The 16,017-nt window shown below is 41.9% G+C and overlaps 1 protein-coding gene across 4 annotated transcripts in view; it reads right to left on the bottom strand.

Moving 5' to 3' along the window:
* myo5aa (myosin VAa) overlaps window positions 1-16,017 on the bottom strand; it is a 52,249-nt gene that overhangs the window by 11,930 nt on the left and 24,302 nt on the right. For all 4 annotated transcript variants that reach the window (XM_071488134.1, XM_071488135.1, XM_071488136.1 and 1 more), the window contains exons 8-29: window positions 15,315-15,422; window positions 14,866-14,972; window positions 14,157-14,422; window positions 13,748-13,829; window positions 13,440-13,580; window positions 12,305-12,430; window positions 11,310-11,393; window positions 7,980-8,135; window positions 7,560-7,657; window positions 7,141-7,227; window positions 6,573-6,681; window positions 6,138-6,349; window positions 5,746-5,902; window positions 5,383-5,622; window positions 5,027-5,275; window positions 3,731-3,824; window positions 3,472-3,620; window positions 3,186-3,299; window positions 2,888-3,022; window positions 2,457-2,513; window positions 2,084-2,311; window positions 78-178 (exon numbers count right to left, since the gene is read on the bottom strand). In XM_071488134.1, coding sequence (XP_071344235.1) covers window positions 78-178; window positions 2,084-2,311; window positions 2,457-2,513; window positions 2,888-3,022; window positions 3,186-3,299; window positions 3,472-3,620; window positions 3,731-3,824; window positions 5,027-5,275; window positions 5,383-5,622; window positions 5,746-5,902; window positions 6,138-6,349; window positions 6,573-6,681; window positions 7,141-7,227; window positions 7,560-7,657; window positions 7,980-8,135; window positions 11,310-11,393; window positions 12,305-12,430; window positions 13,440-13,580; window positions 13,748-13,829; window positions 14,157-14,422; window positions 14,866-14,972; window positions 15,315-15,422 — 3,100 coding nt within the window. The remainder of the gene's footprint in view (window positions 1-77; window positions 179-2,083; window positions 2,312-2,456; window positions 2,514-2,887; window positions 3,023-3,185; window positions 3,300-3,471; window positions 3,621-3,730; window positions 3,825-5,026; window positions 5,276-5,382; window positions 5,623-5,745; window positions 5,903-6,137; window positions 6,350-6,572; window positions 6,682-7,140; window positions 7,228-7,559; window positions 7,658-7,979; window positions 8,136-11,309; window positions 11,394-12,304; window positions 12,431-13,439; window positions 13,581-13,747; window positions 13,830-14,156; window positions 14,423-14,865; window positions 14,973-15,314; window positions 15,423-16,017) is intronic.

Raw genomic sequence — 16,017 nt, 5'->3', positions numbered from 1 at the left:
ATATTAAAATGGACGAACAAAAGTTAAAGGAGTCAGAGACATGGAGATGAGGAGGAGTACTGGCTGTGACAAAGTACCTGTTGGTGTCTTTGAGGCCTATGTAAGCTTGTTTGAGTTCATCAGCATCCTTCAGCTTAGACACGTCCTCGACATACACAGACGGCTCTGTCATGGTCTCCTGGAACAGAGGAGAGAGAAGGTGGAGGACGTTACAAGAAGGAAAGACGGATAAAGAATAAAACAACATTTACAGAGCAGCTACAGCTGCTTGTGAAGCTGCTGCAGCCTGGGACAGAAGAGGCTTTCATACAGGTTAAGTGTATGAACAAAGAGGAAGAGAGTCAGTGGTTTCATTAGTGTGCTTTTACACTGCTGTTGAGTAGTCAGCGTGTGTTGTTGCTGACGACCCCCTGCCAGCGTCAGTGTCGCTGCTGGCTACCACTGTCCTTTTACACTGACAATCATCAGCTGGCTGGAGCCTCAGGCTGCCACAGTGACAAGCCATCAAGTGAGGCCTCAGCGACAGTCGTCTATCTACAGGGAACATCAAAGCAGTGGCCTCTCTATCTAGCTTTCAAGAGACAAGAGGTGCTTGTATGAGCTTGATGCTGCTGAGAGCTGAGCATCAGATGATCAGTAACACGGGCTAAAGGTCACTTGTGATCAAAGTTTCAAGTGTTGAAAGTGTTTGATGAGGGTACATGCGACAGCTGTGTGACACTTTCTTATGCGCATGATGGGATGGAGCTTTAAAATTACTCTTGTGTGTTGACAGAAATTCACATTATCCATAGGCAACAATTTGAAATTCATCTTGCAGGGGGGGAGCATTACAGGCTAAATGGCTTCTGTAAAATGGTCAATGAGCAGGACTCTCACATACGTTTAGTGAAACAAATAATCCATAAACCCACTCAGCCAGACAAAGGACGAGACAGACGAGACGCTCAGACTGCAGCGAGGAGAGGACAAAGTCTGTGTGTAAAGCCTCTAACAGTAAGAGCTGCTGATCTTGTGTCAGAGTAACTGATTTTACTGTGGTTTTTATGTAATCACCAGACTTAAAGGTTCGTTTGGTTGTTAACCATTATTCAGTTCCCTGTTCTGTTGTGGTCCCAGTGCAAACTGTTGATGTTAATTTCCATGATTTCATTCTGGGGTTTACAATGTTACAATGTGTTCAGATTTAGTGGTTACTTTGTTGTAACCACTTTCTCTTTGCTTCTCTCATCAAACTGAGTGGGTGATTTCCCACAGAGAAAACATTTTAGGATACTGACCCTTAAACCTGAACTTTGCAGTTGATGTTGTACTTTTGCCACCACCAGCAGCTTTAGTATGTTTAAGTTGATGTCAATGACAAATAAGAAATATCCACCTCTGAATAAAATATTACATGATACCACAGCTGTTCTTGTATTTATGGGGTATGTTTTAAATTAATTTTCCTAGCGGTGGTGGTAGGTTTCTAAAAGAATACAAGAGCAAACTGCACATCTTTTATCTTTTACTCTAGAAAACTAGTCTGCAAATCAAACTGATTACGCTGGATCAGCGTTTCTTCTCTGAGGAGGTTTTATGTACACAACACACCATGAAAAAGAATTTCATGCATGACGCAGTTTTTCAACTGTACCTTCTCATCCTGTGGGAAAGCATGGATGAAGGAGAGAAGGTGGAGACAGGAGAGTTAGACACACTGAGGGTAGAGTGACAGTATTTGCAACATACAGCATGGACAAATTAAATGTGATTTTGCCCCAAAATCTACATCTAACTAAAGAACACTCTGTATTGTTCAAATGTCAAAACATGTTTTGTTTGTTTGTTTCTTCATGAGAAATTTCAGCCCAATTCCTTTGTTTCTTTTCTGGGATACAGACAAACAGAGAAACAGACTGGTGTGAGAACATATAGATGTAAGAAGGTGGATGCAAGCAGCACATCATCCACCGACATCTACTGCAGCTCACAGTTCAGACCCCACATGAAAAAACAATGGCACCATGTGATGAAAGAGTCTGAATGCTTAGTTACATGTTTACAGGCTGAATACCAATAGATGATAAGATCTCGTCTTTACCTTGTGGTGCATGGCTTCCTTCTGGCTGACCAGCTGGGAGCGCAGGATCAGCACCTCCTCCTTGCGGACCTCCAGCTCCTCACAGGAGGCGTTGAGCTGGTCCAGCAGCACCTTGTAAGCAGGAGAGCCTGGGGCCCCAGCGCCTGTAGCTGCGTCACCCAGCAGGCTTTGCCTCATCTCTGCCAGGTCGTGTCTCAGCTTCTTGTTCTCTGACTCCAGCTCCTGACGCTGCGAAGTGAAAGGACTCGGGGTTACGGTCGTGGTATCGAGTGAAAAACAAGGCAGTTTGCAGTTGCCTGGTTTAAGATTGAGCCTTTCTCTGATATCAGTGTTAGTGTTGATGCATTTCTACTACCTTATTCTGAATACCTACCTTGAGAGATTCATACTCCAGCTCAGCCCCGCGAGCCTTTTTAAACTCTGCATCATCCTGAAACAAGGAGCAAAACATGGTGATGAGGAAACCTGTTGGACTGAGACACAGATCACAGCGTTAGGTGATTTTTTAAATCTAATTAAATCTGAAAGACACTGATAGTTCAGCAAACCTATGTCATAACCTATCTATCAACTAATGACACACCTCTTATTATAAAAAAGGAGTCATGAAAATGTAAAAGAAGTTACTGTTTGTCCTTATACATATTTATGAATGTATATAATGGTATTAAAAAGCTTTTCAATAGATAATATTCTCGTATTTCTGTATGTTTTCAATCCTTTCCAGTGGCCTGTAACATGAAGTGTTACATCATTTGTTAATAAAGTGATATATGTCAGAGCTGTGTGGCTGGATGTCAGCACCCTGGCTCTAGCCCGCTGGAACTGCTCCTCTTTGTTTTCCAGTTCGTTGCGCAGCGACTGCTTTTCTTGCTCCAGTTCTGTGAGACGTTTCTGCAGCTTGAGGGTCAGTGAGGTGTCGATTCCTCGTGTCACATCCTGCACCACAGGGAAATTTTAGCAGAGCATTTGCCCATTAAAAAAGTATTTAAACGCCAAAGTTCTTGATCCACAACTGAGACTGTAATGATGACTGTAGAAACCATGTCTGTGGATATTTCCACTGAATAAATGTGACTACATTTATTGCCAACGTGCTTACTTCGGCGGCACGGGAACCTTCTTCCAATTCGGCGTACTCTGAGTTGTAGGTGTACTCTGATTCGTTGCTGCTGTGGGTGGAATCTGTTCTCCTGTGGCCAGGCTTGGAGACGTTCTTCAGATTGGAGAGAGAATCAATGATTTACAACAATTACTTACTATACATTTAATGCATTTGCTGTCTCAGCGTTTGGTCTATTTTCGTCGGTAAAGTAGAAGATAACTGTACATGAATAAGGTAAACCTCTCATAAATAATAACTGGTGGTGTGTGTATGTGTTTCTCACCGAGGAAAGAGCCATCTCCTCCTTCAGGTCGTCGTACTTCTCCTCGAGGCGAAGGTGTTCTGTCAGGAGATTCTGGTAGCGAGACCGCTCCTCGTTCAGGTCCGTCTCCAGCTGCTGAGTCTCCTCTGCTATCGCCCTGGCCATTTTCTCTGATGAGACAAAACGTATAGAAGTAGTTTAAAAAAAGAAACATATGATTGTGAGTAAGATGGATGTGTTGCAGGGAGTCAGTGTGATTAATGTGGTGATGTTTGCGTACCTGTCATCTGCTGACTCTGTTCCTGAATCAACCTGTTCAAGTCGTCCTTCTCCGTCTTCAGCAAGCCATTCTGGTCCTTCAGCTCCGAGACCATCTAAACACACACACACACACACACACACACACACACACACACACACACACACACACACACGTGATACTTCAGTCACATCTTGTGCAAAGCTGGTGACTGTCTCATCAGTAGAAATCATCAGTCCTGCTGTTTTGCACATCTTTCATCTAATACATTACTGTAACTACCAAGTCTCAAAAGATGCTTAAAACAAGCGCTCCTCATTCAGAAAAACCTCCAGGGATATTTGAAGTAAAATATAAAGAGTCCTGTTACTGCAGATCTGAACCCTGACCAGCTTCAGCAGTGTAGTTTTGAAATTTGACCTCGATGTGGAGGCACACAAGAGAAAATAATGATTGATGAAATAAACAAAGAAAGATTGACGGATAGATTAAAGGAGAATTTGCTTTTGTTGTTCAATAAATGAGTGACTTGTTATTAATAATGGGTTTTAAGAAAGTACCTCCATTGGAATTTCATCTAGTTAAATTATATCGTGAATTTTCTGGGAAAAAACTTCCTAGACAATCCTAGAGATCATTGATCGAGATCAAAAAAGTGCACAACTTTGTTAATGCTTTAAACAATTTCTCTTCAGTTTGATCTTCAGAAGTACGGATGATCTACAGACAGTGAAGGGGAACGCTAAACAAAAACACTGAAAAGAAGGACAAAACACAGAGTACACATACACACACCGTTCAGTGGCTACCTCACTAGCACACTACTCTATGTCCTGTGCTCACCTGACCCGGGGCAACTCTGCCCCCTAAGCCCACCACGTGCCCTTTTCCCCCTGGTTCGCTGTGTCTCCTACATTGGGGGAAAACTGTTTTCCTCTGATGCCAAAATCCATATTTATGCAATAATGTAGTACTTGGTGATAAGCTGTTAACGTCCAGGGAACTATAGGGGATTCTAATTACTAGGAGCCATTTCTATTGACTTTTTTAAAATCTAAAATAATGATAGGAAATTTTACAGGCGCATTCTTACTAAACCTGGAGAACTAAGTGGAGGAGAGAGGACAGGAGGAATCCACTTGTTTTCAATTCAACCACATCAACAAGTGAAATCTCCTCAAAGTTCAAAACCTATTAATGAACCTAGGAAAAGCGTAGATATACAAGTAAAGTTACTTTACTTGATCTCAGACTAGGAGGAAATGGAGGAGCAGGAAAACAACAGGTAACAGTGTTGAGATGTGGATCCTGTCTTACTTTCTCCATTTCGTCCCTGTACTTCTGCGCCCAGTCCTCGATGGTCTTCTTCTCCTGCTGCGTGGCGCTCAGCTCCTTCCTCAGCCGCTCCAGCTCCTCCAGCAGCGACGTCACCTGGTTGGATTTGTTCTTGGCCTCCTCCTCTACGCCGCGCAGTCGGTTCAGCTCGCCACGCATTCGCTCGCTCTCTGCTGTGTAGGAATTCTCCAGACCAACCAGCCTCTCGTTGATCGACCGGTTTTCCTTGCTCTGGAGAGATGGTTAAAACAGAAAAGTAAAACACCCCAAATGAATCAATAGATAATAATAGAAATGTATTTATGTGTATCTAAAAACCAAAACTGTCAACATCTCACCTGCTCGTCGATCTTCCTCTGCAGCTGCATGATCTTGTTCTCCATGCCTTTGTTGAGCTTCTTGAAGTGCTCCACCGAGCGAGCCTCGATCTTCAGCTTCTTCAGCTCGCGCCTGGCCTTCATCCTGCGGATGCAGCACTGCAGGTAGACGATGGAGTGAAGGCAGCGCTTGTACCAGCACCGAGCCAACCAGCCACGGATGCGTTTCTGAATGATCACCGCCTTGTGCTCCCGCAGCAGCTACAGACAGACGCAGGGACAGTGAAGGAAAGGCAGAGAGAAATTAGAGCACATGCACTAATTTGGGGCTATTTTCAGATTTTACTGTATGTTTTGCAGTGATTTGCATCATGTGTGTCTTACCGCCTGGTATTTCTGCCGGGCCATATAAGCTCTGAGGATGGTCTGCATGGCCAGGGCGGCAGCCTGCTTCTGCCTGTAGCGTTTTTTCTCCATGTACATCCTCTGGTACTTCTGGATGACAACGGCTGCCTGAGTGCGGCGCATAAATTTGGCCAGGCTGAGGAGAGCCGAGATAGACACGTCTCAAACAACACATATTTATAATATTGATATTCCTTTGAACTTTAGGCAGTTCAATCCTAACTTATTTAACTACAGCAGTACTAAGAATAAATTGTTTTAGCACTATTAAACAAACAAAGTTGGTCACAGAGGAGTCTGATGTCTTTGCATGTGATTGTTGTGTTTGTGAATGGCTGAAGGTGGGAGAACATCAGGCTCAGCTGACTCACCAGCGAGCCTGGTATCCTCTGGTGAACCTCTGGATGGTGATGGCAGCGATGCGCTTGCGCAGATATTTCTTGCGTGCCAGCCAGCAGCGGATGGTTTTCTGGATGCGGATGCAAGCAGCACGCAACTTGTCCGCCCTTAACTTCTCCAGATAGGCGACCTGGCCGGCCCGGAAGAAGATCTTGGTCTTACCAAACTGGTACTTATCTTGGTCCTGAGGGAAGAGAGGAGCAGAGCTCAGGGGTTAGACAGAGGTTAGACAGACAAAAAGAGATGAATGTACTGTGTAATCACAAAGAAAATGCAAAACCAAACTTGCAATCCATTCATGCTTTTAATACCACGGACAACACAAATAATAATATGTATCACTTATTGTTTATTGTTGCACTTTAATTGTATTTTTAGAGGAAAAGTAAAAACCCAAACAGTCTGACCTGCACCAGTTTCTCCAGAACGTTTCTGCAGGTCAACTTTTTGTCAGGAAGCACGTCCTTCTGCTTCATCAGCACTCTGTAGCGACTGAAGAACTCCTGGTACGTCCATCTGGGACACACACACAAACATTTAACTTCTTTCTTTTTGTAGCGTTAAACTATTTATCAACAAAGTAAATTTATAAGGTGAGAAGAGCTGTTTGCTGTTTGACTTTCTCTGAGGAACTATAACATAATGCAAAGCATTTGTGCATGTTAAGTTGTAAAATACATATACAATCCAAACATTCCTGCGGGAACAAAGTTGTATATTCCCATTACAAAAATGCATCTTTTCGCTTAAATTGTAAGGTTTCAGCATTAATATTAACCTAACAGACATGACGGTGACTGGTAAGCAAAGCTGGACAAAAGTCCTGTTGGAGTTCAGACAAAACAGTTTCCTCCACAAAGTGATGACAGTTAATAAAGACAACAAATCAGAAAGATTCTTGAAGGGTGCACAACTGATACTAAACATATCAGTGTCTATGAGAATCGTTAGGAGTGTTGCTGGATGTGTCAGTACCTGGACGGGAAACCTGCAGCAGAGATGCGGATGGTCTCCAGGACACCACAGGCTCTGAGCTGCTGCACTGCACGTTTAGGATCAAACCTGCAGACAACAAATAATCAGAGTCAGCAGTCCACTGCAAATTACAGCTGAGCTCTGATGGTGACGAAGCGTGAGCACAGTGCATGATTCAACAATGGCAGCAGCGTTTTAGGAAAATTTTAAATTTGAGTAAATTGTCACAAATGCAGTTGAAATGAATGATGGATGTTACTTTTAACTAAAATCCAGATTGAGAATATGAAGAAGTCTGAAGTCGGAGAAAGAGAAACGGATCTTATTAGTCTGCCAACAATTTACTTGAGATTGTGTCTTTAGTTTTGTAAATTAAAAAAAAAAAAGAGAAGCAGACACATGAACGAGGAGAGACTCACGAGAAGGCCAGCTTGAAGTCATTGGGTTTGATGCAGCGGACGTAGTGCGGAGTGGTTGCATTCAAAGTGTCCATCAGCATTTGCAGAGAGTTACGAAACTACAAGAGAAGACCATCATCATCACCATCATACCTTATGCAGTATTAAGCTAAATGCATGTTTAAAAATCAGCTTGGGATAATTATCATTAATGTCACACTGTCAACTGTTGTCCAAAACTTTATAATCAATATTAAATTCAATGATAATAAATAAGAGTTTTCAGAGTGGAGGTAATTAATAAGGTTTATCTTACAGCTTGATATTAACCAAATTAACTTGACAATGTGTCTATAATCGATAAATATCTACAGTGTGTGGGGGCATGTGACTGCATTACAGCATCAGTCTAAATAACAAGACACTTGAGAGATCATCAACCTGGCAGCCGACTGTCTTCTTGTGCTCCTTGCTGCTCTTTTCCCGGCTCTTGCCTGGTTTGATGCTGAGGCGGGTCCGGCCCCCAGTCCCAGGGACCTGACCGGTGGGACTGGTTGCTTTCTCCTCATCCTGGAACAGCTCCACCAACAGGTCAAACTGGGAACAGCACCAAATACAGTCAGAATAGCTGAGGGTAGCATTAGACACTGCAGGCAATATTGATTTGTTGATAAATAAATTAATGACAAAGCATTTCACTCTGGATAAAGAATTAAAGCTTCAGCGCAACTACTGTAGATCACATGAGTAAAACTGCTCTTTCTCACAGTCTCTTCTTATTGCCATGCGTCAAGGTTTTTCTTACTTACTGCGTAGTGCATAAAGGCACAGGCAAAGCAGGATGACAGATATATTTTGAGCATATTGATATGTTTTAATTTATAAACCTCTACATACAAGTCTAATCATTAAGTGTGAAGACAGTTTGACATTAGAGTTAATTCAACTCAACACTGAAGTAGACGAGTGAGCAGATGTTGTTTGATTTGACGATTAGTGTTTGTTAAACCCATTCACAGTCAGACAATGTTATAAAAAGCCAATAAAAATAATGAGAAGATTATGTTTTGTCATATATGACAGTTTGATGTTGCCATATATGTCTGCATGACATCATTTTTCCATGATGTTATGACGTAGGTAGTGGCATGTAAAATGTATGCCCTTTAGTAAAGCACACACACACACACATCAGTCATGTTCCATATAACACTGGGGTTATATGAGGAGGATACTGTGTTATCTGTGCAGCTTCAGGTCCTCCTGCTGTGCTCAGAGCGATGCCATGCTGCTTCTCTCGCCACCATCATTAAGCAGGACAGCCAGAGCCACAGAGGCTTTACGTGCTGCTCGCTCTCAGCGTCACTCTGAAAACATAATACCCTCCTTCCTTTGTCCCATCTTTTTACGTCCAATCCCCTTTTCTCCTGTCAGAGTGCCTTTAGTGCTCCCCATGCAGCAAACAAAGGCACACACACACACAGAACTTCAATCTCCTCAGTGCTGTTAAGTCAGTGCCAGAGAGAGAGACGGGAAGGAGGAAAGATAAAAGAGAAAAAAAAAAGGCGCTAAAAGAAGAGCTACAGGCGACCCAGCGTTGTAAGAACGCCTGTGTTTACCTTCTGCTGGCAGGGAAGGGTTGTCATGATGAGGACAGAACCAAACATACATGGACAACACATGGAGACACAATGACAACAGAAACACAATGACATTAAAAGGAAAGGTTAAAGGAACCAATAAGCCAAAGTTCAAAATCATTACCATCCCCATCAAAAACTACAATACACATCTATGATTCAAACCGAAAAGGAAATAAAACCAGGCAGACTGATGAAGATGATGTACAGTGCAGTGACGGGAAGAGCGTGATGGGATGATGATTTTCAATCAGTTCCAACTCTGAACACTTTGGGGTGCATTACCACTGAATTTTAAGCCTGCACAACATGAAATACAGTTTGTCTGTGGTTCAAACACAGCGACACAAGAGTGTCTGGTGTTTCTTCTCCTGTCACGTTCCCAGGCCGCAGTGCATCAAGGGAAATAACAGCATCAGGCGTTTCTTTAATGCACCGTACTGATCTTCAGACGTCTGCATTAATATGAGACTCTTGTGTGTGTCTCGCAGTTGCGGGTACAATCTGTATGTGGAGTGATTAGACACAGGAATATTCAAATGTGAGTGTGCAGAGGTTTTAGACAACTACATCCTCTTTATCCGGGATGAAATTTACAGACAGAAGAAGCAAAACTGCTGCTTTTCTGGAAATAGAGCAGTGGCGCATCCCGACGACATACATCAAGATGCTGGGTGTGGGTGTGTGTGTGTGTGTGTGTGTGTGCGCAGCATTGTCTACCTCCATGAGTTGTATGTTAATGTGTTATATGACAATGCAATGAAAAAGTGAATTGCTGAACGTTTGTAAAATAATTGTCAGTTATTTTCTGACTGTTGCGAATGGTTTAAGAAAAGCTACGCAAAAAGTAAAGTGGGTGAGTATCAGATGAATAAATTACAAGCCTTTTGAGAAGCTGAACCCTCTTTAACTGGCATTTTACAGATGTGTTTTAAAGCCAGGTACAGGCAAACAATCACAATAGCTTGACACACACACCTTCTCACACACGCTCACACAAGAAATGATGGGATAAGCTTAGCAGAGAACTAAAAGGAATTTAATTAGACTAAATCTCATTAAGAGGTCATTAAAATTTAATCCCAATTGTTTAAGTCTCACTGATCTCCATGGCAACAATAAGACTATACATTCCAGTGTGTTTTGTGTGTCTGTGTGTGTATATGTTAAGTGGTTGTGTTAGAGGTTAGAGCAGACAGTATTTCAACCCTTACCCAGCTCTGCTCTTGTTGAAGTCTATAAGAAAACAGTCGAAGGTCACTGTGAGCATTTCGGACAAACATACTGCATCATAGCCTGTGTGTGTGTGTGTGTGTGTGTGTGTGTGTGTGTGTAGCCAAAATATCAGCAAGGATTTAAAGGCTTAGGCCCCTTTTGACCTAACCGGGTTTTACCCACTGATCCTGGACCAAGACTAAAACACACACACACACACACACACACACACACACACACACACACACACACACACACACACACACGTGATGTTAATTCAGATGTGATCTGACTTATTTAGGCTTAATAACACGTGCAGTGAGTGAGTGTCCATTTCATTTTGTTCCTAAATGAGATACTGATGCTTTGAACTGTGACGTCACCGTTATTGATTTATAGCATTAAGTTGCAGAAGTTATGGTCTCTTTTAAAAGTTTGTGGTAAAGTACCACTGTGACACAACTAGCATAAATGAGATGTGAAAAATCACTCTGTGGGTCATGTTTAGCCCACTGACCCAAATTACTGTGTGTGTGTTGTATGTGTGTGTGTGTGTGTGTGTGTGTGTAGCTTTGTCTGTTATCTGTCAACAAAACATGACCCTCGCTGACAGTAATCATCTCGTGCAAGGAGCATTTGTTTTTACTGCTGGAGTCAATGTTATCTCCACTGTCCAGTGGAGGGCGCTGCTCCCCTGAGCCTTCAGACACCAGTAAACAATCGTCTATTTTTCCTCTCAGGGACCAGGTGCTAAAGCCTCAGGCTTCTTTTGAAGGTACACAGAAACACACACACAGTGGATGCTTTACAGTACGTCTATCTGTGCTGCTTCTGCAGGATCTGCTTTGAACTTACTGTGTACAGTCTAATGTGCAGTAGATGTGTGTGTGCGTTTACTTGTGTTTGTGCACCTCACCTTGCTGGCCTTCAGCACATTGATCTGCTCTTCATTCACAGTGTCCTTGTTCTTCTCCAGGAAGCCTTCACACTGGTACTCAACCTGCTCAAACAAAACAACAACAACAACAACAACAGAGCACAGATTGTGTTACAACTACGATGTATTCTTGTTATCTTTTCTTGCTTGTTACTGAAAGTAGCTACTTAACTGGCTCTTAAAATCTTCCCCTGAAAATGCCAACCTTTAATTATTTCCACATGACTGGCAAGGTGGTGTGATTTTTTTAGATTTTCTTCACACAAACATGCAGGATCTGTATTCAGCAGATTAACCCTCAATATTTTAAGCCTAATTATGGACATAACTTGTGTTTAAACAATGTGATGTTTTCATCTTTTGGTTTTAAGTCAAATTGAAGTGACCAGTAAGGTCTGCAGAGTAGGCTATACGCAGCCTAAACGCTTGATGTAAGTTTCTTTTAATACACCAAGATCAATCACTGCAAATGTTTGGTCAGAAATGTTTCCGAGGGATCCCGTTTTAATATCAGGGGACCTCATGGGAAATCCTACAGAAGTCCTTGGCCCGTTTATCTGTAACCTTATAGTGAGGATCTAAAAACAGACATGAAACACACTTAACTCATTACAAGATATGAGATGTATCACACTAGAGTGAACTACATCAGCACACACAGACACACTCTAAACACTTCATTGCAAAAGTGCCTTTTTGTATGAAAACAGTGATAACAATAAAATAAGTCATCTGTCCTCCAGCTAAGCTAAAAATATCTCACACCAGCACTGCAGCAGCCACTGCAGCCAATCGGTTCCTAAATGTTGTCTATGCAGCTAAAAAGGCAAACTTCAAACCAACCCCTCCCGTGCCGTTACTCTTCTAGCTCAGTAAGGAACATAATTTGAATTCTGAATGAATGAATGAAATTACTCTCGCGCTATGATTAACACTATGCACAACGTGAAACAAACAATGTCATTCAGGCCCACCTTGTCAGCAAAATGTTGGATGATGAAGGCGCGGTTGGACATGCGTGGCTTCTCGAACAGGGAGCAGGTCTTCAGATGGGTGTTGTATAGTTTCTGAGCCCAAGAATCATCTGAACCTTTGGGCATCTGGCACACAGAGCGAGAGGACACAGAGGAAGCAATCAGAGAAACACACAGAGTACGAACCAACCTGCTTATAGTTACACTGAGTGATCAGTGAAATAGAAATCTACCAGCGCTTAATGTTTTAAGTTGGACTATATTTATTGCAGTTATTTGACTGCATTTTATTACATTGCACAGGTGTTGCATTTTTCTGATATTTCCTTGCCAGCAAGTGCATTACCCTGCAATAATGTCAGCAGTGTGGCCCACCTCAAATGTCAACAGCCTATAAAATGACCTTGTAGAGGCTAAGACCCAAGGAAAGATTAGTTTGCATTGTTAGTGATCTGGCTGAGCTATGAAAGTGCAAATGGTACAGATATGAGCACTCTGCACACTGAAGCTGACGTGTTCAATGTGACTGCTACCACAACATTAACTGTGCTATTTTAAATACATTCAACTGAAAGTAAACCCAACCTAAGCATCAGTTCTGTGTAAGCTGTGTGAAACTTTTAATAACAAATTAAAACAAAAATATATCTAAACAAACTGTGAACTGACTTATTATCTGAATTATGGCTGAAGGTGCTCCACATTTAATGAGCATGAATGGAACCGTTCAGTTTCTAAACTGGAAAGAAACAAGAGGAGAAGATGTCATGATATTGTTGAACCTGTGGTTATTGTTTCACACCAGGTTTCCTTCCTGCAGGTGAACTGTGATGTGAAATATACATGTGGGTGTTGGAGTCTTGGGTCTGGTGTGTGTAAAATGTAAAGCAGAATGTGACTTTTCCTGTTAGTTCCACCAACAGTATTCATAAGTGATTAAGTCTTACATACTGTATTTGTATACTCTTAGCTTTTGTGCAAATGCCCTCAGACAGATTAACTCTAGAAAACTCTATTCAGAGCTCTACAAAGGTCTAAAAAGTAAACTGCATAAAATAAAAGGCAACTATGTTGGAACCAATGCTCTCTGCATCTGAAGTGTTAAATATAATCTGTTGGAGTAAATCAAAAGTACTTTGCACTCCTCGTCCAACAGGTCCAGGATTCCCATCTTGGCTTCTATGAGGTTGATGCAGGGCTGATTGTCGTAGAAGTCAATGAGAGTCCAGGGGATCTGCTCCTTCATGTACTCCTCCTGCTCCAGCTTGAACACATGCTGTACACAAACACACACACACACACACACACACACACACACACACACACACACACACACACACACAGAGTCGGGGGTTAAGCTGAATATTTCCATTAAATAAACGCTAATATTTCACATCAGGGAATATAATGTGCAGTCCCACAAGTAAAACACATGCCACTCACCATGTTGAATTGCTGCTGGAGTTTCTCATTAGCGTAGTTGATACAGAACTGTTCAAAGCTGTTGATCTCAAATGTCTCAAACCTTGTGAGGACGAACAGTGGAGTTAACCAGCTGAATAACATCATTTACAGAAATAACTTAATACATCAAATTCATACTTGAGCAAATGATTTCTGTTGACTTTGTTTCACATATTTACTGGAAATATTCCCAATGGTTGACCGCAGTTCATTGGTGCAACAGTCAGGGAACATTACTTCACTACAGTAATTAACCAATGGTGAACACTACAATGTCTATTAATAAATTCAGATAAATCTGACTAATAAAGGGCAGATTGGTTTGTTATCCCTCTTCATTGCTCCTCTCAAACTAATCCTACACAGACAGGCAAGTGCACAGACGTACCCATAGATGTCAAGGACCCCGATGAAGGAGTGCTGTTTGACATTAGTGATCAGAGCCTTGTTGACATGCTCTACGATCCAGTTGAAGAGCTTGGCGTAGATATGTTTGGATAGCGCATCACGGGCGTTGGTGGCCTGCAGGCGAGGGAGGGGCTTGATATACGTCTCTGTGGCCGTCTTCAGCTTCCTGTGGCACAGCCACTGAGACATGTCCTGGTAGTTCACGCCCACTAGCTCGCAGAACGCCGTCAGGTGCCGATTGTTGGGCTAAAGAAAAAGAAGGGATTTTAGTCATTACCAGGAGTTTGATGCTATAAATAAATAAATGGTTCAGCAAAGAATTATAGCGCTGACTTATTACTTCTTCACTCAACAGTCCTAATGCTCAGTGCTAATTTAAGATTTTTTACTACAGAGGATTTAATATTATGTTTTTCCAGAGTTAAGCTTTTGAAAGCAAAGATAACAGGGACAGATTGAAGTCAAAGGAAGACAAACATTTGTCCCAAACTGAACAAAAATGCGACTTGGAACATGAAAACAGACAAAGACAAGACAGGGAATTGTGTTCAAATAAAAACTCAAACATGTCTGAAACCTAAATTCACATGACCATAGGTGGAAATCTGTAAATATTATCCAAAATATTATGCAACTGCTTTACACATATCCCACTAACATCAGCACTGAATTATGAATATTATCCTCACAGGAATGAGGCTGCTGTCTGAATCTCGGTCCTTTATTTCCACGTTTCCCAGATGAAGAATAGCAGCCAAAACCTGGAACAACCCCATCTGATAGGACTCATTAATACCTGCAGAGGACAAACACAGACAGACCCTCAGGTTACACTGACATTCAGAGTATCTGAGTATCACTGTTGTAACACAAATCTTAACATCACTATACAGAGTACATCCTTAAAATATATTTTGCCAATATCCTAAAATGATCCCCACATTCAACCCTAATGTTTCTTGTCTGGTGCTTTTTACATTTATCTTATAGTTATGTACAGTTACCTGTTAAGTTTACCCAGCAGCCAGGTGAGTTCTCACTGACATGCTTAAGACCCCTGGATTACAAATTCCTACGTCTTCCACATGGATGTGTATGTGTGTATATTTTTACACAAGAGAATATGTGTGTGTGTTACCGAGCAATGTGAAGGCATTGCGAGTGGTGCAAAGCTCCTTGGTGTCGTCCACACCGTCGATGACGGGGCTGCGGCCCTGCCTTGTGTACAGGAAGTCGTTTGCACTGCCTGAATGGAGAGACAGAAGAAAGTAAATAAATTTAGAAAACATGCAGTATGTGCACTTTTATCTTGTGCAACTGTGCTATCAACACCCCCTTCCTTTATGAATAGGAAAGTAACATGTACAGTACCTGACTTCAGACATTATAAAATATTGCAATAAGACCATTTAGTTTATGTATTGTTCCTTGTTACAACACGCCCCTGAAGAAGTTTTTTTTTAAACTCTGGGCCACCAGGGAGCCCCCTTGCTTCTGATTTTAACATGTCTGTTCAAATCATAAATTGGGACATTTTAGCAAAAATCGTTTATTAGCATTCTCAGTCAGTGATTATAGTTGCCTGGCAAGTAGTCATGGCAACAATCTTCATTTGTTTGGTACTTCTGAGACGACCAGGAGAATCACTAAATGATGTTCAAAGTCAGCTGTCAAAGGTTTTTCTGAGTGTCCAGAGAAAATAACAGAGAAGTTATTTTCCTACAGTGGGAGGTCTCCTTGTTAATTTGTTGTTCATTCGCTGTGCACTTACTCTAAATTGGGCGGGAATGTTCTCTATCAACACAATGGCACCTTGAGGACACAAACTCATGTTTGAGAAA

Source organism: Trachinotus anak, unplaced genomic scaffold, assembly GCF_046630095.1.
Source record: "Trachinotus anak isolate AG129_WGS33_773 ecotype Australia unplaced genomic scaffold, CSIRO_AGI_Tana_v1 ptg000011l, whole genome shotgun sequence".
Lineage (NCBI taxonomy): Eukaryota > Metazoa > Chordata > Actinopteri > Carangiformes > Carangidae > Trachinotus > Trachinotus anak.
Note: the sequence above shows the minus strand (reverse complement) of the source record. Positions and strands in the feature narration are given on the sequence as shown.